This window comes from Elephantulus edwardii, unplaced genomic scaffold (assembly GCF_000299155.1).
Source record: "Elephantulus edwardii isolate Elephantulus edwardi_28Jun2011 unplaced genomic scaffold, EleEdw1.0 scaffold00037, whole genome shotgun sequence".
Lineage (NCBI taxonomy): Eukaryota > Metazoa > Chordata > Mammalia > Macroscelidea > Macroscelididae > Elephantulus > Elephantulus edwardii.
The window spans coordinates 17,794,627-17,821,576 of NW_006399787.1; the positions used below are offsets into that span (position 1 = coordinate 17,794,627).

General features: G+C 43.5%; 1 protein-coding gene across 1 annotated transcript in view; it reads right to left on the reverse strand.

The window, feature by feature from the left end:
- Positions 1-224: 224 nt before the first annotated feature.
- KIAA0247 (KIAA0247 ortholog) overlaps positions 225-26,950 on the reverse strand; it is a 58,206-nt gene continuing 31,480 nt past the window's right edge. Inside the window, exons 2-5 of the mRNA XM_006884740.1 lie at positions 11,363-11,560; positions 10,205-10,343; positions 2,401-2,828; positions 225-250 (exon numbers count right to left, since the gene is read on the reverse strand). Coding sequence (XP_006884802.1) covers positions 225-250; positions 2,401-2,828; positions 10,205-10,343; positions 11,363-11,560 — 791 coding nt within the window. The remainder of the gene's footprint in view (positions 251-2,400; positions 2,829-10,204; positions 10,344-11,362; positions 11,561-26,950) is intronic.

A 26,950-nucleotide genomic window follows, 5' to 3' on the forward strand; every position in this document is an offset into this window, starting at 1 on the left:
GGGCCAGGCAAAAAGCCAGCTTCTCCAGCTGTCTAGCAGGCAGATGGCGAGAATCTTCCTTGAGTTCCAGCTAGGAGGGCTCAGGCCCTCAGAGATTCTCAGATACACAGGTGGCAACTCAGGTATCCAGGCTGGGTGGCTGAAGAGCACAGGGTACTCAAACCCACAGGGTGAGGAAGAGGGCAGAGGGCCATCGCAGAGAGGAGGGAGGCCGGCAGTGGCCCTCATGCTTCTTTCAACAGTGGGATATCTGCAGAAAGAAGAAAACAGCGGTTACCACATGTGGGTCTTTCCATAGCATACCTGCCCCCAGGTATCCTTTCTCACTCATGTTTCCCACTGTCATGTGTCTACATAAGATAGTCAGCCTGATATGTGGAGTTCTTGTGAACCACTTCCCATCCTCTTCTCAACCCTCTCACGCTCAAGTCCCACCTTCTCACAGCCACCTGTCAGCTGTGTGAACTTGAGTAAATCACTCCTCCATGCTGGGTCTCAAGTCTCCTTGTGTGGACTCAGATCCTGACTCTCTCCAGTTTTCCTGGTCCTACACACTTCAGGCATGGCCTGAAACAAGCTAGCATTTTAAAAACAATCTATGTCTCTTGTTTTCTGGACTCTTCACATTGACATAGATGCTACAACTCCTGCTTCAAATCATTATTTTCCAGAGTAGGTCCCATCCTCCCAACTGGCTGACACTCGTGCATATAAGACAGTATGTCTCCTATTTCTCTGCATCATGCTTGAAATCTTACCGAACACCAAGACAAAAGATGGGCTCTCAAAAATAGGCTTGTTCAAAACACAAAACAAAGCAATACAGGAGAAGGCAAGGAGGAGGATAAGGGAGTTGGTTTTGTTCACCAGGGAGATAAAGACTGAGATTTGCACTTGGACGTGACACAGTATGTGTAGCTGACTGTTCACGGAGGTCACTGGCTTCTACATTTAAACCCAGTGACGGAGCCCGTAGTGGATCAGGCCAACCCAAAGATGGCACCTCCCTAGTCATTTGAATCCACCAGCAGCTCTGAGGGAGAAAAATAGGCAACCTCCTCCTGAGATTTACAGTCTCAGAAACTCAATGAAGGGTCAACTGTAAGTCAGTTCCAATCCAACGCGAATGAATTTGTGAGTGTTCAGCTCTTCGAACATTCCTTTTCTATCTCTCTATCCAACCAGGAAAAAGAACACAATGCTGTTGGCAGTCAGGAAAATGCACAAACAAGATTCAAGAATTTCCAACTCTTGGTTTTCAGATATTCTAACCCTTTGACATTCACTGTGTCAGGCTTCCCAGGAAGTAAAAGTCCTTTTCTCCAAGCCTGATTTAGGGGTGCTTTGTGAATCCAAAGGAGGTCTGGTGGTCTAGTGGGTAAGGAGCTGCACTGCCAACCCAAAGGCGTGTGGTTCAAATTACCAGTAGTTCTACAGAGAAAGATGGGCAGTCTACTCCTGTACAACTTTTAGCCTCTGAAAACCCACTGAAGGGTCGGCTAGGAGTGGCTTCCAACTTGAACACAATGAGGGGAGTTTATGAATACAGAAATCCTCACAAGTAAAAAAGGAAGCATCTGGCTTTATTCTAAATCCCAAATCACAGTGGAATTCTTCTGGAAAGTATTTTTTAAAGAGAATATGACAATCTAGTTAAAGAAATTCAGACTTCAGCAAGTCATGATTTTATTCCATGGATTCTGTGCCCCCAAGGATCTGAAGACTCTTGAGGAGAAGGATGGCACCACAGGATTATAAATACAAGCTCTGGAGCCACACTGGACAGGCTTCAAATTTCAGCTTGGCCACTCATCTATTAACGAGTGACTCGGTCTTTTAGGGCTTCAGTTTCCTTATCTGTAAAATGGGGCAATCATACTTATTTCTTCGAATCACTGTCAGGCTGAAATGAGAAGACGCAAGAAAACCAACCAGCACAGTACCTGTTGTCCTCCATTCCTGTTTAAAAAGAAGTAGCTGTTTCCTCTCAAAGAACAAGGCTCCTATTTCCTTTGTAATATGACTCCAACATCCCAGTCATTCATAGCCTCTCAGGAACAAAAAATTACAAGATCCTGTTATAATAAGACACCCCTGTCCCCAGCCAGCTGTCCACTCTTTCATTTAGCATAGCCCTGTGGCCATGAAGTCTCGAAGACTCCAAATGATCAAAATTCAGATGGTGGTAAACTTTCCCTATGAAGAGACTAAAGCCCTCCCTGGAGCTCTGAGGGTGAAATCCTATTTTAGAAAAAGAGAGAGCACATCTTTCCCACCCCAGGTGCTTTTTTGCTTCATCCCACTGAAGTCAGTAGGAGGTCATTATCAGAGAGGCTTAAGGTCCTTCCTGTCAGTAAGGACCAAGCAGCTCATAATTCGTGATCAAAACAGACCACCTACCATCTGTGTACTCCTCCGACGTGAGGGATAAAAGGCTTTGTATGTCACTGTTCTCAGAATCTGGAGCTTCTTTGTGTATGGGGCGGCTGCTTCCAGAGCCGGCCACCCAGGAAGAGGTCGTTGCCTGGTGCACCATCACAGTCTCTGAGCCCCGCGAGCCCCAGCCGTCACACAGTCCGGAGTGGCCTGGGGCCTCGTCCTCTCCACCTGCAGAGGAGCTGGCCCCCTGGTCCTGCAGCTGCTGCTCCCTTGGCATGCTCCTCTCGTTCGGCCCAGATCCTTCGGACAAGACTATCTGCACTCTGGGGTCAGCAGGGGGCACACAGTGACCGGAACTGCCGTATACAGCCTCTTCATATGACGGCAGAGCAACCTGGACACCATCCACCATAATGGAGACCTGGTCCCCAGACACTCCTTGGTCACGTCTAAACAAAAAGACAAGAAAGCAATTAAAATACACAAATAAGCAACAGCACTGAGTGCTTTACACATTTTAATCACACTGAAGCCTCAACTTGAACTTTCTGAGATAGAAATTCATCAAGAGAGCAGATGAGAAGTAATGTGACAAGTGTCAACTGGTAAAACACAGAGCTGAGATTCAAATATTGCTCCACTTGTTTCCAGACTATTTTAACCTCTTGGCACTAAGCACTTGGTTCTATTCAAAACTAAGAACCTTAGTTGTTGTTGTTAGGTGCTGTTGAATCGAGTATGACCCATAACAACTCTATGAACAACAGAACTAAACCCTGTCCTATCCTGTGCCATCCTCACACTTCCTGACGCAGGGAGTTCATTATGGCAGTCATCGTGTCAATCTACCTGGTTGGAGGTCTTCCTTTCCTTCGCAGATCTTTCTGAGCATCATGTTCCACTCCAAGGAACAGCCTCTCCTAGCAACGTGCCCGAAGTATGTGAGATGAAACCTCTTCATCTTTACCTCCAAAGACCACTCTGGCTATACCCTCTCGAAGATATACTCATTTTTTGGGGGGGGACAGTCCATGTGGTGTTCAGTGCTCTTCTCCAACTACAGCTCAAAGGTATCAATTCTTCTTTTGTCATCCTTATTCACTGTCCAGCTCTCAGATGCACAGCAAGTGATCAGAAAGATTATGGTCTCAATCAGACACACCTTAGTCTTTAAACTGACATCATTACTCCTCAATAATTTGGAGAAGTCCCTAACTGCAGACTTCCCTAGTGCAATATGCCTCCTGATTTCCTGACTGCTGGTACCAAGGATGTTAATGTGGATCTCTAAGTACGATGAAATTGTCAGAGTTTCAATCTTTTCTCCATCTATCACAATGCTGCCAATCAGTCCAGTGGTAAGAATCTTTGTTGTCTTGACACTGAGATGCAATCCGTATGGAAGGCTGTATTCTTTGATCTTCTGCAACAAATGCTTTAAATCCTCCTCACTTTCAGAAAGCAAGGTTGTATCCATAACAAAGGTTATTGATGTCTCCCTCCGATACTGATGCCATTTTCTTCTTCATAGAGTCTTGCTTCCTGAATAATTTGCTCAGCATACAGATCGAATAAGTATATAGAGAGAATACTGCCCTGACACACTCCTTTCATAATTTTAAATCATGCAGTATTTCCCTGCTCTGTTTGCTCAACAGTCTCCTGGTGTAAGTATAGGTTTTGCATGAGCATAATTAAGTGCTCTGGGATTCCCATTCTTCTCAGTGTTAGCCATAACTTGTTATGATCCAAATAGTCAAATGCCTTTGCATAGTCAGTAAGGTAAAAACAGGCATTCTTCTGGTATTCCTTACATTCAGCCAGGATTCATCTGATATCAGCAATGATATCCTTAGTCCACAGACTCTTCTAAATCCTGCTTGGAAGTCTGAGAACCTCTTATTTGGGGCCTCTTGTTTGAAGCAGTTGAATTCTGGGAGGTAGGGTTTTGAAAATTATTATTTAATTAACAATCAGGTATAAGATGATTGTTAAAGAAACAAAATTAAAGTTAAAAATTGTCAGTTTGTTGTGTTTGGGGAGAAGACTGTTCTAATTGGTACAGCACTTGTCTGTACTGAGATAATTTGTGGGTTTCTGTGATAATGAAAGCTATGTCACTAGTATGTCAAATGCCATAAGGGTTACTCTGGGTGGACAGTTTTTAGTACAGCTCCCAGATTATGACAGACTAGGAAGCAGGACTGGCCATCCAGTTCTTAACAGGCCTGTGCAAATCCTATGAACAGTAGAGGAAGACCTAGAGACATGGAAATAAGGCTATTTCTCTAACACGCTAGGATAAGAGACTGAGGAAGTAATGTGGCCTTAACGGGGACACTGAACTAAAAACTAGAAGAAATATGTTCTTTCGATGCAGTCATTTGGTTGGGGTTTTTCTGGGTTTGTTTTAAACCTGTTAAACTATTTTCTCTTTATATGAATTAAATTTGTGTGCTGCTTCTTTCCATCAACATTCTATTTATAGGATTTATCCAGGCAGATTTTTTTATCACTTTTGTGCATACACACACAAACACACACTTATCCTGAATTATCTGGAAGTAAAGATGTAGCATATACATCTTAAGAGCCTCCACTCCTTATGCAGCAAGCTGGAGCAATAACTTTGTAAATTATTACCTAACTTGGGAGGGACAGGAGAGCATTATGCTGAGTTAACTCAGTTCCACAAGGATAAATATTGTATAAGACTTTTATTGTAAAATGAATATAAGATCCAGAGGGGTGGGAGAGGCTGGAAGCAGAGGGATGTGGATGTGTAGAGGGAGGAGGGGATTAAACCTTGGGTTGTACATTTTGGGTGGTGAGGTGAGGGAAATGCAAACAATCTGTTCTAATTTGTGTTAGAATTTTGTAAATAAACTAATGAAAAGGAAAAAAAGTCAACTTGGGGAGGGGGAAGAGAGGAAGAGGGGGTAAAATGTGCAACAACGAATAAACGAAAATCTAACTTTTCTGTAAACTTTTGTTAAAATGACAATTAAAATGAAAAAAAATTATTTAAAAAAGAGCATTCCACTCCAAGGGGTCATGGTACTAGGGATATTATAGCTAATGTAAGATGGATCTTGGCTGAAAGCAGGGAGTACCAGAGGAATGTCTATCTATGCTTCATTGATTATGAAAAGGATTTGACTGTGTGAATCATAACAAACTGTGGCTCTCAGAAGAATGGGAATCCCAGAACACTTGATCATGCTAATGCGAAACTTATACTTGAACCAAGAAGCAGTCGTCAGAACAGAGCAAGGAAACACTGCATGGTTGGGAAGGGCGCACGCCAGGGATGTGTCCTGTCTCCTAACTTTTCCTTTTTTTTTGCTTTCTTTTTTCCTAACTTTTCAGCCTGTATGCAGAACAGATCATTTGGGAGGCTGGACTCTATGAGGAGAAATGTGGCATCAGGATTGGTGGAAGATCTATCAACAATCTGCGTTATGCAGATGACACAACCCAGCTTGCTGAAACTGAGGAGGACCTGAAGCACTTGCTGTTGAGGACCAGGGACTGCAGCAGTCAATATGGATTGAGGCTCAACATCAAGAAGACAAAGATTCTCATCACTGGACCAATTGGCAGCAACAGGATGGATGGTGAAGAGATTGAGGTCGTTCACAGCTTTAGTCTGCTTGGCTCCACAATCAACACTCTTGGCACCAGCAGCCAGGAAATGAAAAGATGTATTGCGATGGGAAAGTCTGCCGTTAGGGACCTCTCTAAAGTATTGAAGACCAACAGTGTGTCTCTGGAGACTAAGGTGCGCCTGGTACAGGCCATGGTCTTTGCAATCACTTGTTATGCATGAGAGAGCTGGACAATGACCAGGAAGGAAAGAAGGAGAATTGATGCTTTTGAGCTTTGGTGTTGGAGAAGAGTACTGAATGTACCATGGACTGCCAAGAAAACAAACAGATTCATCCTGGAGAGGGTTAAACCGGGCTGCTCCTTGAAGGCAAGGATTCTGAGACTTTGTCTGACATACTTTGGTCATGTTGTAAGGAGAGACCGGTCCATGGAGAAGGAAATCATGCTTGGGAGGGTGGAGGGCAGGCGCAGGAGGGGAAGGCCCTCTGGGAGGTGGATTGATTCGGTAACTAGGGCAATTGGGATGCGTGTGTCGGAGACAATGGGATTGGCACAGGACAGAGCAGAGTTTAGAGCTGTTGTACATAGGGTTGCTATGAGTCGCAAGCGACTCGACGGCACATAAACAACAACAACATAAATTGTGACATCTGAGAAATTTAAAATCTGTGTAATTGTGTTGTTGAGTCATCGCCTGTGACTCATAGCGACCTTATGTACAACAGCTCTGAAGCCTGTCCTGTCCTGAATCATTTGATTCCAACACACCTACCCCCACTGCCCTTAAAACCACAGCTGTTGAGTGGATTCTGACTCACAGGGAGTCTATGGGACAGAGCAGAAGTGTTTCACAATGCCTCCCAAACTGTCAATCTTCCAGAAGCTCACTGTTGTATCTTTCTCCCATGGAGGAGTTCATCCTTTTGAATTGCCAACCTTTCAGGGGGCAGCTGAGTACTTAAACCACTATACCACCAGGTCTCATCAATCCAGAATATTACTATTATGTGCTGTCGAGTCATCTGTGACTCCCAGTGACCCTCTGCACAAAGCTCTGAACTCTGCTCTCTTCTGAGCCAAGCTCACTGTCTCCAACACATCTACCCTCAATACCTCACTTACTGTGTCAATCCATCTCATTCAGGGTCCTCCTTTCCTGTGCTGTCCTTCCACTGTTGCAAGCATGATCCTTCTCCAGGAGCTGGTTTTTCCCTCTCATGACAATATTTTTGAAGATATATAGGCCAGGTGTCTCACAGAATTTCCCACAATCTATCGGTATCGTCTGATAGTATCTGCTGGACTAGATTCAGATTAATATTTCCCTCAACTCTAGATTTTACTTATGTTTAACTGGAGAAGCCCTTGTGGCACAGTGTATCAGGACTTAATTTCTTTTCATTCTACAGTAATATTTAATTGTATGTATATACCACATTTTGTTTATCCTTCCATATGTTGATGGGCACTTGGTGGTTTCTATCTTTGGGTTACTGTGAGATTAATCTATGCTAAGAACATTATGTAGGCGATGTCTTTTGGTGTATCACATCACAAGGTTCATGGGGTCTATTAACAAAAATTATTATTATTATCAGCATCATCGCTTGTTGTTAAGTTTCACTGAGTTGAATATGACGCACTGTGATCCTGTGAACAGTGGATGTGCACTCTGTCCTATCTTGCTCTATCCTCATCAGCTCTGATACACTTGAACCCTCTGCTTGTTGAGAGTCTTCATTTCTTTTGCGGATCCTCCGTCTTTCCAAGCATAATGTCCTTTTCCAAGCAATAAATAACCCTTCCTGGCTTTAATCAGATGCACTTAAGTCTTTAAAATGACATCGTTGCTCTTCATCGGACCTCTTCAAGGTCCTTGACAACTGACTTTCCAATTGCTATACAATTCTTGACTGTTGGTACCAAGGGTGTTGATTGTGGACCCAAGCGGGATGAAATCGTAGACAATTTCAATCATTTATCATGATGTTATCATTGGCCCAGTGGCAAGAGTTGTTTTTGTTTCCTTGATGTTGAGATGTAATTCATACTGAAGGCTTCAGTCTTTGATCCCCTAAAGCAAATGGCCCAAGTCTGCCTCGCTTTCAGCAAACAAGTTTGTGTCGTCTGCATAAAGCAAGGTTTTAGGGTCTTCTTCTGATCCTGATGCCACACTCTTCTTCGTGAAGTCCAGCTTCTTGAATGATTTTCTCAGCATACAGAATAAACAGGTGTGCAGAAAGGATCCAGCTCTTCGTATATCTTGCCTAATTCCAGACCACGCAGTGTTCCCTTGTTTTGTTTAGACAACAGCTTCTTGGCCTAGCTTTAGGTTCCATATACGCATAATTAAGTGTTCTGGAATTTCCTTTCTTTTCAATGTTAGCCATAGTTTGTTATGATCCTCACAGTTAAATGCCTTTGCATAGTCCATAAAACACAGACAGCCATTCTTCTGGTAGTCTCTGTTTTCTGCCAAAATCTATCTGGCATCACCAATGACATCCTGGGGTCAGAGCCTCTTCAAATATCCAGTCTAAATTTCTGGCAGTTCTGTCAATGTACTTTTCTAACCATTTATGGATTGTCAAATCAACAGATTATTACTAGACTACTGTTACAGTTCTCAATTTCCTCATATGTTCTTGGAAATAAAGAAAGTATCTCTACTACCTAATTCTAAGGATGTATGCACTATGAGGGTGAGCGAAGTGGCACCCAGACCAGTGCTCAGAGATCTTTCAAAGGATGAGAAACATGTAACAATATGGCTTGGAAAGCAGGGTGTATACTGGGCTGGCACAAACTTTTGTTATGGAAGATTTTTTTTTGTCAAAATTATTTTTAAGGTAAAATAATAAATACAGATTTAATAGAAAGTTATGCTCCCAAAGGGATGGACCTCCATCCTTGAAAGGAAATATGGTAGAAGAGAGGTCTGTTGTCAACTTTTAAAAAAGTTCTATGTACACACAGTACAAAGTTAAACAAGGCAAATAGTGAAAACCAAATCTGTCTTCCTGACTTGAGTCTGTAAAAAGTAGCCAGTTACTTATCTCTCTCTCTTTTTTGGTATGCATACTACTATTCATAGCCATTGTGTTTCACGCATGTACATAGTGGTGGGGTTTTATGCTTGGGTGTTTCACACTGTCCTTCACTGACATTATGTTTCATATAACCATTTCCATGCCTTGTGATTTATAAAATTAATCCTCAAAAAAAGCCGGTTACTTTTCAAAGCCTTCCTAGTTAACTATAGGGGTGGGTGGGGGTTCCTAATTTATGAAACAGGAAACAAATCAATGTGGTTTTATGTGGAAATAGTAGATTCTTTAAAGTAGAGTGCTTTCAAATGTTCCTTATTCTATTGTTCAACAACTTGCACGTCTGGTCTTAAAACAAAACTTAAAAAGTTGTGACAAGCTAGGAGAGAAGTCTACCACAAAGGCCAGCCTGCCTCCCTCTCCGTTCCAGCCTGGAATGATTTGTGGCTAATGTACAAGAAGCAAAAGCAACATGCAATGCACCTCCCTCCACTTCCAGCACAGTGCAGTGTGTTAGTTCACAACCCTGGCTCCAGTTAGAACTGCCCGGGAACCTTCTGAGCAGACGGTTATTTTCCAAATCAAATGAATTAGGAAGTCTGAGAATGGCAGCCCAGGTGTTGGTATTTGTTCTCAGCGCCCCCTAGGTTTCCCTGTGTGCGGCCAGGAATGAAAATCAGGGCAGGAGCTTTCAAACACAGCATGCGTCAGAATCATACAGGAAGGCTTTTAAAACATATAGCTGGACCACCAATGGTTCTCTTTCAATAAGTCTGGGATGGAGCCTGAACATTTGCATCTCTAATCAGTTCCCAAGTGATGTTGATGCTGTTGAAAACCACAGTTAGAGAATCTGTAATATAGGGGAAGTTGTGTAGCTTAAGAGATAGATTTTTGGGTTCAAATTTCAGCTCTGTCATCATCTGAAACATGACCTTAGGTGAGTGACTCAATGTCTCTGGGTTTCAGTTTTCTTTTGGGCAATGTTCCTGTGAGGATTAAGATAATTTACACCAAGCAAACAGCACAGTCCAGGCACATCTGGAAGTTTATTACACAGAAGAGCTCTCCCCTTCCCCTGGACATACACAGACCATCAGAGGTGGTAAGTGTACCTGCAACCCTTTACCAAACAAAAGGCAGATTCCAGTGACACATGCTAGGCTCACCTGCTATGGTGGAAAGACTTCAGCTTTGGCTGCAGCAACACAAACAGCACCACAAGGAGGAGAATGAGTGCCACAGAGCTGGCTGTAGACGCCACTATGGACAGCGTGGGGACCCCAAGTGATGTGTGGGCATCTTTGTCTGTGGGAACAAATCATCATCAGATGCATTTTCTACCCAGAAACATGAAACAAGGGCTCCACAGATCTCGTCGCATGCCCCCTGCACGCTTCATACAGTGATATCCTACAGTCCCGGCCATGTCAGGAGAAACAGTACAGAGCAGAACCCAGACAATGCATGCACACACAACGCTTCTGGAAAAGGGACCATTTCCAAATCCTGTTTCCTGAATATAAAATTTTCTTCACTCGTGGCCCCTGAGACTCATGTGACGTCCAAACTCTACTCAGCCCTAGAGACCTTATCTTCATAGACCTAACCTCAATAAGCAGGCTGGAAAAGATCAACCACTTAAACATGCCTGCTATCCCCCCAATTCATGTTCCACCCATGTTTCTTGCTATGTGGTGAGAACATCTATGTCCTTGTTTTAAAGTCCTGGAGTGTCCACGGTAAATCCAAGGCTGATTTCTCCTCAGCACCTTCTCTGGAGTGTCACATGCTCCAGTCTTTAAGCCTGTGTAAGAAGCACAAAGATGGCTGTATGACACACTTTCCTGCAGGAGGCTGGACTTTCCTGTCATGCAAGACAGGAGAAGGCAGAAGGGGGAAAGGTCTCTGTCCAGCTGGGCTACAGTTCCCTAACAAAACAATCCACTTCCATTCAAGGAAAAGAAAATAAAAGAGACACTCAAGGTGTTAGTATTGAGTTCAATGTGTTAGCAGAACCTGGTCAAAGATCAGCAACACTTGACTAAGCAAACAAGAGACCTTGAGTATTTAAAGGGATTTTATGTAGCAGGATAGATGCCTCACTAAAGCCAATGTGCTGCCTAGTAGCTTAGGTGAAATGCAGGCCATATACCAGCAACCCCACATGTTTTTCACAAAGACACAAAATCTCAAAGGAAGGGAGGCTGAAGGCATGTTCTATGGCTCCATGGCCAAGGGTGCTCTGGAGAAAGCATGTGTCAATTCTCACGAAGGAAAAGAAAGCAGAACTCCTACAACACCCCTCTCCCATCAGCTGGACTGACCCTCATTGAGATGGCAGCTGATCTCCATGGATGGTTTCCACTCGCCATTCTTGCACGTCAGGTACTTGTAATCACCCTTCAACATGTATCCTTCAGCACAAAGATACTCGATGACACTGCCCGTCGTCAGGGGGTCTCTGCATGGCCGGGGGTGGCAAATATAGCCACCATTCTCTGGTTCTGGGGGCCGGGGGCACACTGCAAAAACAGAGAGAGAATAGCGATACACTAGTGAGGTTGTCTAATACTGTGCAGGAATATAGCTCTCATGAGCTCAGCACATGATAAACAGTTATTCCTTTGGAAAGGCTACTGGTCCAAACCGTGGAGATACAGGTTGCTACTCACAGAGAGGCTGGCAACAGGAGAAGTTGCCTGTCTGCATATTTCCCTTCCCCACCAAGCCTTTCAAGAACTGTATCCATAATTGAGCAATAGACTCTGACAATGTATTGAACCCACAGAGACCTAGACATAATATGGCTTTAATAAAACTTTCCCAGACATATCTTGAACCACAGTCAAAAGTAGTAAAATTCTGTTAAGTTGTGAGGGGAAATTGATAGCATTTTCCCCACAACACCATGCCAGAAAGAGATTCCCAAATATAATAAAAAAGTGCTTTCTTGTCCTGGGGGCAGGGGTGTCAGATGTACTCCCTGGAGGCCTCCCATTGCTCTCCGTGGATCCTCCAACACAACGAATGCCTGACAAACCCCATGTTTTCATTTCAGGTAGGACTGTCTAGTTTTAAAAGCTACCCCTACTGTCTTTACCTACTACCAGCATTCCCCTTTGAAGATAGGACACTAAAGCCCAACCCAAGTTAAGTGAATGGCAGAAATGAGAGCAGAGTCAAGGCTGATTCAAAGGTTTTTCTATCAGGAGATACTGCTTCTGCTTCATGAGCTGTAGGGGAGCCTTTAAGGAAGATATAAGGCCCAGGTTGTCGTTTGTTGTTGTTTACTGTTGAGTCAGAACCAACCCAGAGCTGACCCTCCCATGAGTTTTCAAAAGAAGCATTTCATCACATGGAAAGAGACTGCCCATTCTTCTCCCGCAGAGTAATTGTTGGATTTGAACTGTGTGCCTTGGGGATTGTAGCATAGCTTCTTGCCACTAGGCTACCAGAACACCAGGTGAGGGTGTCAAAGTGTGGTGGGAACTCTGTCCCATTTAAGTTGTAGTGAGAGAAGTCAGAGGAGCTGGATGGACTGGGCAGCCCTGGGGAGGAGAAGGGTAGCCTCTGATTTCACAGTCTGCCCTCTGACAATGGTTAAACACTGAAGAACTAAAGCCCCCATGCATGACTTTGCTGGAATTGCCCAATCCACTACAGGAGGGGCATAATGGGAGCGCTAGGAGATTACTGTTTAGAAGACAAGGCAGGGGGAGAAGATATGCTGGCAGGATGACTAAACACCCACTAACTTCAGCTTTCTGTTAATACGTGAAAGAACAAGAGTGTTCCAAAACTCAAATTCATTGCCATCACAGTTGATGAATCCTCCAGTGCGTTTCCAGACGCTATTACCACACAGGGGAAGAATGTCCACCTTTCTTCCACAGAGTCACTGGTGGATCTGAACCATCAGAAAGATGCTACTTCTGGGATTGAATGAGTCCTTAAAAACTCTTCCACCAGTTATATACAAAGGAAATTAAATTGTACTGACAAATAGCCTTCTGTGGCCCTGTCCCCACACTGAGTATCTCAGAGCTACCTCTGTAAGAACAAGATTAGTAGGTTTTGGTTTTCAGTTCCTCTAGGAGGCCTGGAGTGACAGGGAGTCACCACACTGTATCTGTGATTGCCCAACATCAGGCGTTTTCCATTCACAAGGCTAAGTACTGTCTCCTGCAGATGCATCTTGAAATACACAACCTCGTGCACCAAAACCCACTTCCCTCTACCTAGAGATAGTCTTTATGAAAGGTGAATGATAGGATAAGGAGGACACCAAGCCAACACCCAATCCAAAAACCCCAACAGGATGGCTCTCTGCCCTTAAAACTCACATGGGAAGGAACTTTCCATTCAAAAAAATGAAAACAAAGTTGGAGTAGTTGACACACTGGGATCTCTATCAAGGGTGAGAGGTTTCTCTGAAACCAGTACATGGGCCCCCAAAAGCTGTCTTTAAGGGTACACACTCTTCTGACACTGCCCACCTCATCCAGTGTTTAGAACAGGAGATAGATGCAAACATGCTATATGTTGCCTCTTTAAACCAAGTAGCTGAAAGAGCTAGGCTGTGGGCTGTCCAAGGAAACCTTAGGCAGGCTGCTTTGCCCTTTCCCTCCTTTGTTCAGAGCAAGGAGACACCACCCTACCTCGACTCACTCCCTGGATCTCCATGGACTACATCTAATTGGTTCATTTCCTCTGCAATGAATGCTGAGCATCACAAGGCAGCTTCTGAAAGCAGGCACGACACACACATGCGCTTACCAGGCTGCACAAGAGGGCCACAGAGGATGAGTGGGTGGCTCCAAAGTCATTCCCTGCTTTGAGTCTTCTGCTCCTAAAACCTGCATCTGCAAAGTCCTTGAGAGGGAGGTCATCTGGTACTCATTTTTATTAGTTTAAAAAATAAGGTTAAAAATGAAGGTCTTGTAATTTAATTTTATTTCCATTCAACTAATATTTTTTACTGATTACTGTTCAAACCACTGAAAAAGTACAAAAGATAAGCAATTCAAGTATTTGAGCCAAAAAATGATATGACAAGCGCACACAATGTAACAAATATTTTCTGTGTGGTCTCTGGCTTTGGAATTTTGTTTAAGGACACTTTCTCTATTCCAAGGTTATAAATCTATTGTCTGATACTTTCTTCTAAGGTTTTATGAACTGGAGTTCTGTAATTGAAGGTTTGGGTTTTTTTTTTTTTACATTGGAAAAATAATGTGTAAATATGGTATAAAATTAAAAAAAGGTGAACAGTGAAAAAGAAGTTTCTTTCCTTCCTATAGTCCCCAAAGGTACCATTACTGACTGAGAAACTGTAGTCTATTCACACAACAGAATATTGTGCAGCACTCAGGAGCAATGATTTTAAAAAATATTACATAACTTGGGAGAGACTGGATAGCATTATGCTGAGTGAACTACCTTGGTCTCATAAGGACAAATACTGCATAAGACCATTCTTATAAAAATAGAAAGATAACTAGCAAAACATGTACAAGGTTCCAAACGAGGAAGAAGTGGGAGCAGAAGGGTGAGGATGGATAGAGGTGAGATCACAGAGTTGCAAAATATGGTGGGTGGAGGGAGAAGGTAAAAGAAATAGGAAAGATCTGGTGAGGACCTGAAAAAAAAACAGTGTAATTAATGGTAGGCATAGCCCAATGGTGATTAATTTTATAAAACATAATAAATGGGAATGATTGTGTGGAACACAATATATATGAACTTAGTGAGAGAAAAAAAAGAAAAACACCCACCCCAAATTTTTTTTTAAAAAGTACTATTGTTATCAGTTCCTTTTGTATTCTTCCAGATGTACTGAACACAGAATTTATCCTAACGCAGGTCTGTGTATGATTAATGCCACAACAGAGGCATCATGTCTTGTAAGGGGAGAGATTAGAAATGGGGCAGAGAGGAAGCAGTACTTCAGTGAAGCTTTATTCATCAGGAAGACAGTGGTGGTTTGAGACAAATGTACTGAAGCAAGAAATCACAGGTCAAGTCCAGCGCGGAGGCGAACAGCTCAGGTTAGGTGATAGCTGCTGCTGAGACAGTTTCAACTCACAGTGACTCTCTGCCCAGCAGCGCAAACCTATGCCGATCCTGTGCCATCCTCACAATCTCTACTCCACTGTAAGCCCAATGTCACTGCATTGAAGACCAAACCAAACAAAAAAACAAGAACCCTCAAATTCCCTGCTTTTCAATGGTTCATCATGACTTTTAAGACTGTAAATAGCAACGGGAAGGCTCTGCTCCTGTGGATTCAGAATTCTGTAGAAGTACGTAGCCTTTAGTCAACGACGCACCTCACTACAGACGGCGACACAGAGCTACCCCTCTGCAGGCTAAAATAAAATAATGGGGGGGGGGTGAAGATTTGGCTTAAAAAATGTAAAGAGTAATGAAACCATTAGATAGAAGGTCCTGGATGCAAGATTTTATAGTATGTTCAGAGGAAAAGTGGACCACTGAAGGTTCTTGAGAAGGCTAACAACATCATCAGATCTACATCTGATACAACAATATGGGCTGGCAATAGAGAGATAATTATAACTGACAATGTGAATAGTTCTGCAATTACAGTATGCTAGATAAAGTCAATAAAAACCACCCCCAAAACCCTGACTTCTTTTATGTTTATCTATGACAGTTTCACAGAGGAAACAAGCTAGAGTATCTCTGAGTCAGCACTGCTGGGAAACTGCCCCTAGTTCAAGGCTAGGTCACTTAAGGACCCAGAGAGCACGGAAAAAATAATGACCTTTTTTGACTGGACAAAGAAGAGAGTGGGAGGGTCCTTCAAGAGTCAAGTGCTGGAGTGCACTGTCAGTGCTTTCTGGGCTAGCAGTAAGCAAGGCAAATCAATCACCCAGTGGCTCCCAGGAGCTATGGGTCTGGGTAAAAAGCTGACTTCATCTGCCCATCAGTTTCTCTCACTCGTGCTCTCTCTGACAACCCTAAGTCTACAGACAAAGTTTCAAACTATGACAACTCCAGAAAGACAATGAACTCATCTGATTTGGCAAGGCAGCATAAGTGTCCAAAGCCAGAAGCCAGATATTTTACAGTAAAATAAGAAAAATCAATTTCTTCTCTAGCTCCCTCTGCTCTCCATCACCTCCTACACCACTCAGACCCCCTCCCTGCCGCAGCACAGTGAGCAGAGGCGGGTGGTGTGTGTCTACCTCCAACCAGCTGGGGAGAATGCACAGAGAGAGGTAGCAAAATTATCCGGCTGACACTTCCACCTCAGTCATCTCGGCCTGAATGTCCTAGAGGAAGCCACACAAGAGCCCTCACCATCAGCCCTTCTAAGCGTGTTTTATCTTGGTTGTTTTGGGGACCAGCCTTTCGGTGAACTAAAACTTCTATAAAATTCCCTAACAAGCCAAAACAAGCTCCAGCAAAGGCCCCAGAGTCAAAGTGTTCAATTTAAAAAACTGACCAAATACTTGAGTCCCTTCAAAAAAGGTAAGGGGAGCATGAAGATTTACATGACATGCTCTGGAGTGTGAAAAGGATTAGGGGAGCAGTAACAATGGGCTCAAGTACGTCAGAGATCTTGAGGATGGTGCAGGACAGCCCGAGGTTCAGATCTGTGGTTCACAGAGTTGCTGCATCATCGTCAACTTACTGGCATCTAACAACAACAGAGGAAGCAGTGATTGAAATATTCAGTGCATATAGTACTATGAAACAAGCTGCTTGTTCAAACTTACCACAGCTCCCTAGGAGAAAAACCTGGAAAATCTGTTTCTATAAATCCTGTGGTGGGGGATTGTTAGGTGACACAGAGCCAATTTAAATTCACAGTGACTCCACGTGACAGAATGGAACTGCCCATAGTTTTCTAGACTGAAATCTATATGAAAAGACTGCCAGGAGAGAAGAGGTCCTCCCAAAACCAACAAACCAACTCAGCAGTTGGAGTCACCAAGACCACAGCTGAGGTAACACTGCACAGTTTTCTGCTTGTTAGTATTTTGTTTTGTTTTTAATATTTTATTGTGCTCAAGGTGAAAGCTTATACAGCAAATCAGATTCCCATTTAACAATCCTTAACAAATGATCCTATTGTATTGGCTACCTTTTCCACTTTGTATCATTCATTCCATTCTGTATGTACTATTCTCAGCACTCTACTTTCCCTGTTCTCTTCTCATTGTTTGTTTTAGGGTAATTTTTGACCATTTGGTTGTATATAGATGATTTAAAAATATATCTATATGAAAAGAAGCTCATTATTTGCAGGTGACATTCTTCATTTATGACTTATCTGTTATTCAGCTAATCATTATTTTGTTTTCATACCAGCAAATAATATGAGCCGGCCCTTTCCACCCAAGACTCCTCATGAGGGACCTATAAAGGTAATCCATGTCCTCAAAGAGTTTATAATCTAGAGAGGACACATTTCTACTTCTCAGTAACAACATGGGGCTAGTAGGTAGCAGAGTTTCTCAGAAAGCGGAGACTGGTTAAGAGTCAGAGGATCAATCTAAGGAAGGGAAAGTCAAGTTTAGAACCATGGAGCATGATACAAGTTAAACTGAAGATGTTTAAAATAAACATTTAGTACTGAAGGTTCTTTATGGTTGTTTAGAAAAAAACACTATTTACTTGCCTGCTCTCAAAACCCTTTCTTGACAAATGAAGGTCCAATTTCTACTTCAAGTGCTCAAGGGTTTGTTAATTGCAGAGAGAGGTAGAAGAAAAAGAAGGTGAATACAGAATAGGGCAGATTCCTTTCAGTGGGACCAGGGAAACAGGCCCAAGTTCAATGCCTCAAGAATAGCTTCTGTCCATGCTCTCCCTGGCTTTCTGCCTTCCAGACACCCCCAACCCCCAACTCAAATAGTCAAAAGTCTGAACCAGGCTACAGTGTGAGGGGAAAAAGATGATTTCTCATGCCATTTGCAACCTTCCTCGCCTATGAGACAAACCTTCCCAGCAGTCAGACAGGAAGCCCATTGTCCGGCCAGGATCCCTTTTCTCATGAGAACTTCCCACACCCTGGGGAAGGCAGGCCTGTGGGAGCTCAGGCTTTTCCCAAGGAGTGGTGATGAAGCTGTGGTGGGAAGGCACCAGAGAGAGCACTCAGTTTAGCCAGCCACCTGGTCCCCCACCTCGGAAAGACCACGCCCTAATCCTGCTCAGAGGCCATCAGCAATTCACTGGCAAGTCTGGCCTCAAAGCCCACTCAACTTACCTAAAAGGCCTGGCCCCTCTTTACTCCACAGTAGCAGGAGGCCAGCACACTCTAAGCCAACATTTTCTTTATTGCTGCTGTCTGCCCCAAACATGAAAACTCTTGTCACCTGAGGTTGGTCATGAAAATCCTCAGTCTTTTGTCAGGAGGAATCGCTCCTTCTCCCCTGGTAGTCCTGACCTGGAAGCACAGAGGGAACCTCTTTCTGTTCAAGGTCACCTGCTCCAGGAACTCCTGCCTGATCTTGCCGGCATGGGGCAGTGTCTACCAGCGTGGGCCCATCATTAGACTGCCTAGTTTCTCTACTGCATCCACTGTTTGGTCTTGAGCAAATCATCCTAGTCCTGTTTCTTCATTTGTAAAATGGGGGTACTAAAGGTATCTCCTTTGTAGACTAAATAAGCTTATGCAAGTCAAGTGCCTGGCCTTGTACCAGGCACAACTAAGTGCTCAGTCAACAGTAGCTTTACTCCTCCTCCTTTTCTGCTCCTACGACATTGTCTTCATCCTGTTCGCTAAAACTGCTCCATTATCACTGTGTCCCTGTGACTCTTTTCTCGTGGGTCAGTCCTTCAGCCATCTTCCTGGTAGGCGTTCCCACTACCCCTCACCCAAGCGGTACTCATTTCTGGAACCTCTGTGGCAGACATCAAATCTCCCAGAGTATAGTTGTTTGGCTAAACTGAGATGTACAAAGTGCCAGCACAATGGATTCTGATTTAGCTGGATAAAAACCACAAAACCGCAAAGGGAATCCCTCTCCATGAGGAAGGCACAAGAGCTCTCTACTCTGGGATCTAATCGCCAAAATCCTCCCCCTAAGAGGACTCACAGGTTGGCTGAAGGGTGCTGACTATGCACGGACTGCCAGCGAACACACAAATGCATCTGGAGGAAGCGCAAGCAGGGTGTTCCTCAGAGGCCAGGATGGTGAAACTCCACCCCACATTTGTTAGGCATGTTGTCAGGAATGCTGTCTGTGCCATTCTTCAAGAAAAGACATTATGCTGGAGAAGGTGGAGGGTCAGAGAAAAAGAGGAAGACCCTCAACGAGAGGGACTGACACAGTGACTGTTACAATGGGCACAAGAACCCGGAGGACAACTACCTGGCCATCTGACTGGTAGAGTTCCATATTTATTCCCATTTGAAAAATGGGACTCAAGAAGAGTGTGGAGATTACTGAATATAATACTTAAGCAAAACCCTACTGAAGATTATCCAGAAATGAATGGAACCGTCCATCGACAGAGAACTATCAGAAACAAAAGCTGGGTTTAGAAGAGGTCGTGGCACTAGAGATATTATCGTCAATGTCAGATGGATCTTAGCTGAAAACAAAGAGTATCAGAGGAATGTCTGTGTTTCACTGACTATACAAAGGCATTTGATTGTATGGACCACAACAAACTGTGGCTAACCTTGAGGAGAATGGGAATCCCAGACCACTTGATTGTGCTCATGCAAAATCTATACTCGGACCAGGAAGTAGTCCTCAGAATAGAGCAATGAAAGACTGCATGGTTCAAAATCAGGCAAAAAGTGCATCAGGGATGTGTTTTGTCTCCATATGTGGAATAGATCCTTCGGAAGGCTGGACTTTTTTTGAGGAATATGGGTTGTAGGAAGACTCATCAATAATCTGAACTATGCAGACTGACACAACCTTGCTTGCTGAAAACTGAAAACCTGAAGCGCTTGCTGCAGAAAGTCAAGGACTGTAGTCTTCAATATAGATTGAAGCTCAACATCAGAAAGACAAAGATTCTCACCACTGGGCCAACTGAGAGCACCATGACAGATGGAGAAGAGATTGAGGCTGTTCAAAATTTCAGCTTGCTGGGCTCTGCAATCAACACTCTTAGTATCTGCAGTCAGGAAATCAAAAGATAACTTGCACTGGGAAAGTCTGTGGTAAGGTACCTTTCAAGAGTACTGAGAAGTAATGATGTCAAGTTTGCCTGATCCAGGCCAAGGCCTTTGGAATTAATTGCTATGCATCAGAGTGCTGGACAATGACTAAGGATGACAGAAGAACCACCTATGCTTTTGAGTTATGGCGCTGGAGAAGAGCACTGAACATACCATGGACTTCCAAGTGAAAAAACAGGTCTTGGAGAGGGTGCAACCAAGTTTCTCCTTGGAGGCTAGGGTTTTCACATATTTTGGGCACATGGTCAGGAGGGACCGATCCTTGGAGAAGGACATCTAGTTTGGACAGCATAGGAGAGGAAGAACCTGGAGGAGATGGAGTGATACAGTAACTGGGGTAATGGGGTTAAGTGTGTTGGAGTCAGTGAGACTGGCTCAGGACAGGGCAGGCAGGGTTCAGAGCTCTTGTACAAAGGGTCACTACTGAGTCACAGGCGACTTGACACACATAAGAACAACAACATGCAGGAGGTGGTGAGGAGTGCAAGGTAAGGTTAGGTTCAGATTTGTTCTTCACACGGTTGCTATGCATTGTGGTCAACTCAATGGCACCTAACAACAACAACAATGATAACAGGATCAGGGGCCCATGGGTAGGGCTTTGGTCTCAAGCATGAAATCTGGGTTTGACTCAAGAGTCTGCTGCTCTACAGTCTTATCAATGGCCTTAGCTCTTCTAAGCTTTACTCCTTATCAGCAATCTTCAGTTTCAAAATAAAAAACAAGACAAACACCCCAAAACCAAAAAAAAAAAACACCTACAAAACCCCAAAAGGCAAAAAAAACTAAAACATTCCACAAACTCATTGCTGCTGGGTCAGAACCAATACACAGCTGACCCTCCAGTGGGTTTTCAGAGGGTATAAATTGCACAAGAGGAAACTGCCCATCTTTCTCCCTTGCAGTTGCTGGTGGATTCAAACTGCCTGAGGTGTAGTGTTTGGTTTAACAACATAATTCCTCACAGACTACACCATCAGAACTTGCTACAGTTCAAAGTGGGTTGAAAAAACCATTAAAAGCATACACTTGAAAGTGTCTTGTATCACACTCAGAACGTGTAAGGCACTGACTAGTTTTATTTATAAGACAAACTAAAGCCTTACCTCTGAATGTTGGAAAGGTGCAGAACAAAGGCACTGGTGACTTTAAAGAAAGGATTGTTTCAGAAATGTCTGGACAGTGGAGGAGAGGAGCATGCAGAGAATGGGGCAGGATGAGCACTGTCGGTTCTTTCCTTGCATTCTTCTTTGCTCCAACTCAGTAAGCCAGCTCCTGCCTTACTTCCCTTCTCAGAAGAACAGACCAGGCTGCTCTGTGCTGACGAATGGCCTCCAGATGGCCCTTTCACCTCTTCTTCTTCTTGAAGTTCAGGGACCCGAGGGAAACAGGCTGCCAGCTGGGACTGGGCCCCAAGCTTCCCTTCACTGTTATGACTGCTGGAAAGAAGGGAATGAGCAGAAGGACAGCTGCCCTTCCTCCTGCTGCTCCAGGCCCGCCTGGCCACTCCAGCCTAAGTCCTCCACCTCCCTCCACCAAGCAGTGAGCCCAAGAGCAAGACCTACAGCTGACCCAGGGGGGTGAGAGGATAGCAGAGCTAGGAAACAATGCTATTCCAAGTGCAGTAAGGAATGTTAACCATGTTTGCCCACACACTGTAGTTTCCCCAGAGGGGGGTAGTTCAGAGTTAAGAGAAAGCAGATGATGTTTATTTTTTTCACTCATCAGCACTTGCTACTTCTTGGCCTTATCTTCTTTAAGCCTTCATCTAAACTACACAGTACATTTTCTTTCCACTTTCAGGGTTTACTATCTCTCTTGCAGGCTAGTCCTCTCAAGGAAAGCAGAGTCAGCTGCTTATTGCACTATACAGTCTTAGGAGGGTAATTAACGAGCAGGTGACAATTAATTTAGGAGTCTGGCTTAGAGTACAAAACAGGGTAGGACTCCGGGTACAAAGGTCACAGTTGTGGTTTTATTTCCAAGTCTATCTTCTAATGGTAACTATGAATAAACAGAAATCCAGTGCCAAAAACAAAGATCTTTTTTTTTTGCTGTCAGAAATTCTTGAGTTGATTATGACTCATAGTGACCCTATGAACAAAAGAGCTGAACCCTGTCCTATCAGGTGCCAGCCCCATCATCTCTGACATATTCAAATCCACTGCTGCAGTCAGTGTCAATCCACCTGGCTCACCTCTGCCATCCTTCCACCTTTCTGAGCATGATGTCCTTCTCCAAGGAACAGCCTCTCCTAGCAACATGCCCAAAGTATGTGAGATAAAGCTTTGCCATCCTTGCCTCCAAAAAGCAGTCTGGCGGCACCTTCTCAAAGACATATCTGTTTGTTCTTTTGGCAGTCCGTGGGATATTCATTACTCTTCTCCAACACCATAGTTCAAAGGCATCAATTATTCTTTTGTCATCCTTATTCACTGTCCAGCTCTCAGATGCATAGCAGGTGACTGAAAAGACCATGGCCTTAAAAAGGTGTACTTTAGGAGCTCTGGTGGCCTAGTGGCAAGGAGCTGCAACTACAATCCCAGAGGTGCATGGTTCGAATCCACCAGATGCTCTGCCAGGGAAGGAGGGACAATCTCCTCCTGTACCAGTCAGATCTGATTTGACAGTACAATCACACAAAAATAATAAAAATTTTAAAAAAGGGTGTACTTTAGTCCTCAAACTAACATCACTGTTTCTCAATAATTTGGAGAGGTCCCTAACTGCAGACCTTCCCAGTGCCTCCTGATCAGAGTCTCCTGACTGCTGGTACCAAGTGTACTAATTGTGGATCCAAGGGAGAGGAAGTTGTTGACAATTTCAATCTTTTCTCCATCAATCATGATATTGACAATCAGTCCAGGGATGAGAACAGCTGTGGATAAGTTCAATCGCTGCTGTTCCACAGGGTAGAGGCTGAGGAAGAGAATAAATAAGGCATCCCATTGCCAGGTACTACCTGAGCTCTTTAGTGTTGTCAGCCTATTTAATTCTCATTCCCTTTTGTGAAGGTAGTATAACACTGTATTTATTCAAATCAAGAAATAGAAGCTCTAAAAATTTTAGTAATGATCTGAGGTAACTGAGCTATCAGTGCTGGAATCTGGATTCAAACTCAGATTTAACCTTCTTTCTATTAAAGGGGAAGTTCTTGATTACAGATGCCACAAGGAAGATTTACCCCCAAGAGGGAAAAAGAAGCAAGGGAGTTAGAGAGGACATCTGGATAAAAGCTGAATTCCTGCCTGCGGAAGAATGTGGACTGGTAAGTTTATTTGTGCCCAGAGGACTCAGCTCATATCTCAAGTGGGGCCACATTTTTCCAGAGAAGTAGGTGGTGGTGGTGGTGGGGAAAGCAAGACTGTTTACGTCACGGATCTCTGAGTGCTACAAACAATGGAGTTATTTAAAAAGCACAGATGCCAAAGTTGCAAATGGAAAAAGGCTGGGGTTTTTTCCCCCCTCCTGAGAATACAAGTTCTTAAGAGGATACATGAAAGAAGATTGCCACTAAATGCACAACTAGAATTCATTTATAGAGGATGGTATAGGATAGGGCAAGATTCAGATCTGTTGTTCATACTCGACAGTACCTATCAACAACCACCACCTTTCTGCCAGCTGCCCACAACACACAGGGCTACTGGGGCAGCCCTGCCAATCTCCAAATAAACATCTACTGCCATATACCAACAAACAAGGACTCAGGCAATGTTTTGTTTCTCCAAGGTGCTCAAAAAGCCGTGGATACTGAGCCCTGAAAATGGCCAGGAATGAAAAGATGATGATCCGTACCCCTCGGCTACAGAAGGTGACTGAAATAATTTCTGCCTTAGTAGAAATCAGCTAAAGCAATAGTCTAAAACCAGGAAACCACTATAGGTTTTGGAAAACAAAAGAAAATGAGAGAAGCTGAAGGGAAAGGCAAGACATTTTCTCTCTGTGGTTTCATTGTTGAGTCACTTTGATCCGTGGCACCTCACATATGTTAGAGCAGAACTGTGTCTCATAGGGTTTCGCATGACTGGTTTTTCAGATGTCAGTCACTAGGGTTTTCTTTCAAGGTAATTCTGGGGAGACTTGAACTTCCAACCTTACAGTTTGCACCTAAGCACATTAACAATCTGCATAATCCTGAGACTCCTTTTGAAAAACACTTACTAGTTATCAAGGGGTAAAGGTCTGAATGGTCTTTTCAGAACAAAAAAGATGGGGCCGGCCGCGGCCATCTTCCCTGTTGTATGAACACGGTTTGGGTCGCGGCCCGGATTCGAATCTGAAATAAATCCCCTCTTGCCCTTGAAAAAAAAAAAAAAAAAAAAAGATGGGGCCGAGTCATCTTGTGACAAAGTCCAGCTAAACCAGAGCACCATGTCTAAGGCGCATTGTGAACATGCATATTCCCTATGCAAATGTTTACTAGAAAGGCTGAAAGGGACTCTTTTTTTTTTTTTTTTTTTTAGTGAGTAAGGGTACAGGAAAGAATGACGCTGCCAGAGTCATGGGTCTTGCCTTTATCACATCTGAACGCATAGGGGTAAGGAGTGCTGTAATAAATGTGTATGGGTATGTGGGAGCAACAGTTATAAAGTCCGTTGATCTGGACAAATCTTCCTCCTCAGTCCTGGGAGGGGTTAGGTTCCTTCCTTTAGATAATGAACAAAGTCTTAAGCCACCATCTCTCAGGGTAACCATAGGAAAAATAGTTTATCATGCCTCCTTGATTTCCTCGGCACCTCCAGCAAGGGAAACATCACCAGGTGCCATCTGTCCAAGGAGGTTTTCTATTCTTCCCTACTTCCAACTTTTTGGGCTCTCTAAAGTCCTGGGCTGAAAGGAATCAATATTGACAGAAGAGAATTACTATGACTGATGAAGAGGCAAGGCAATATATGATGAGGCAACAATCAGCGAATTGAGTGGAAAACCAACATGCTTTGTAAACTTTTACTCAAACCATGATAAATATTAAGTCCTGGGCCAGATGGAGCTGTAAGGATGAATTAGGGTTACATGCCAGAGTGCTGCTAGCAGAGCTCTTTCCTGCTCCAAGACACTAGAGGCCCCCTCACTTCCTATGCATTCCTCCATGTGCATCCTTCCCGAAAGAGTGTTGCTCCAGTCTCCATAAAGATCTTCTAAAATGACAGGGACCCGCTCAAACCTGTTGGGAGGTCCAAAGCAGGGCACCTGGCCCTTAAATGCTTTCCCACAGGCCTGGAATTTGCCTCCCTTTGATTTTAGGCCCTGTGTTTATCAGCACCTTGTCAGGACTCCTTGATCATTAAATAGAGTGTCTTCAAAACAGATTTCTGAGAGGGAGCTAGGAGCAAAAATTAATATACATAGATAAGTTGGGTGAAGGGAAAGACAATATACCATAAGTCTGATGGGACATTGATTAATTATATGAACCAATCTTAACTGCTATGAAACCAAATGTCTATGAATGATTTGAATTAAAACATATGATTTGTAAAACTTTCACTTAAAAAATCCAAAACAAAACAACCTGGATAGTGGGCCCTGAGCTTAGAGAAGACATCAGCAGGAAAAGAAGAATCAAGAGGAAATTCTCAATGTCCCCTCATCTCTCTTGACACTTACAAGCCACTTCAACTGACGAAACCTTGAAGTTGCCCGGTTCAGTCTCATACATTCTGCATGCCAGTAGACAACTGGGCCCAAATGGCACACTGATAAGCAGAAAATACTCTTTAATCTCTTGTCTTCCAAATGGGCTTAATAACGTTTACATAGAAAAGGGACTGTTGTTGTTATGTGCTGTCGAGTCGCCTGCGACTCATAGCAACCCTATGGACAACAACTCTGAAGCCTGCCCTGTCCTGAGCCAGTCTCACTGACTCTGACACACCTACCCCCATTGCCTCAATTATTTTATCAATCCAACTCATCCAGGATCTTCCTCTACTGTGCTGTCCCTCATAAAATTTGATGCTTATTCTCTCTGGTTTCTGTTTTGAATAGGAATTCATTCCTTAATTAAGCAATTATTTACTGAGCAATATATTAAAGATTAAAGATTTGGTGCTATAAATATAAGAGCAAATACTACATGGCTCCAGCCTCCAGGACTTGAGTCTCTTTGGGGATAATGGCAGATAAGGAGCCTCAACACAGTTGCAGTATTAGTAAATCTTCTCAGAGTCCATGTAAGGATTACATTTGTCCAGTCACCCTTTCGACAAGATTGTTCTAAGAATCAGGTTAATGTGACAGGTAATTAGGGATAGGGAACGTGGGAAGAAGAAAAAAAACTGTGGGAGCTTATTGTCTAGTAAGTGGCCATAGCATGCACATGTAAGCCATCAATGTGGGTTACAGGAGGCTCCAAAGAAGGATTCACTCAATAGAAGAAAAGATCAGAGATGGAAAAAAAATAGTACTAAAAGCTCATGCTTCAGGGGACAAGGGAGTGAAACTGGCATAAAGCAGAGTAGGAAGGTTATTCTAAGGAGAGGAAAAAGCCTTGAACAAGGGCAGAGAAGAAAGAAGAGGCAGTATGTGTACGGGAAGTAAATGTTTCTATGTTAAGCAGGAGATGGCTACAGATTAAGAAAGTCAAGTTGATGACACAACAGAAGCAAACCCAAAATAAAACCTATTCAGTTCTGACTTCCAGTGACCCAGAAGGTCAGAGAGCTGTCCCGGAGAGTCTCAAGGGGTATAAATCTTTGCAGAAGCGGATTGTCACATCTTTATCCTTTGTAGCTAGTAGATCTGA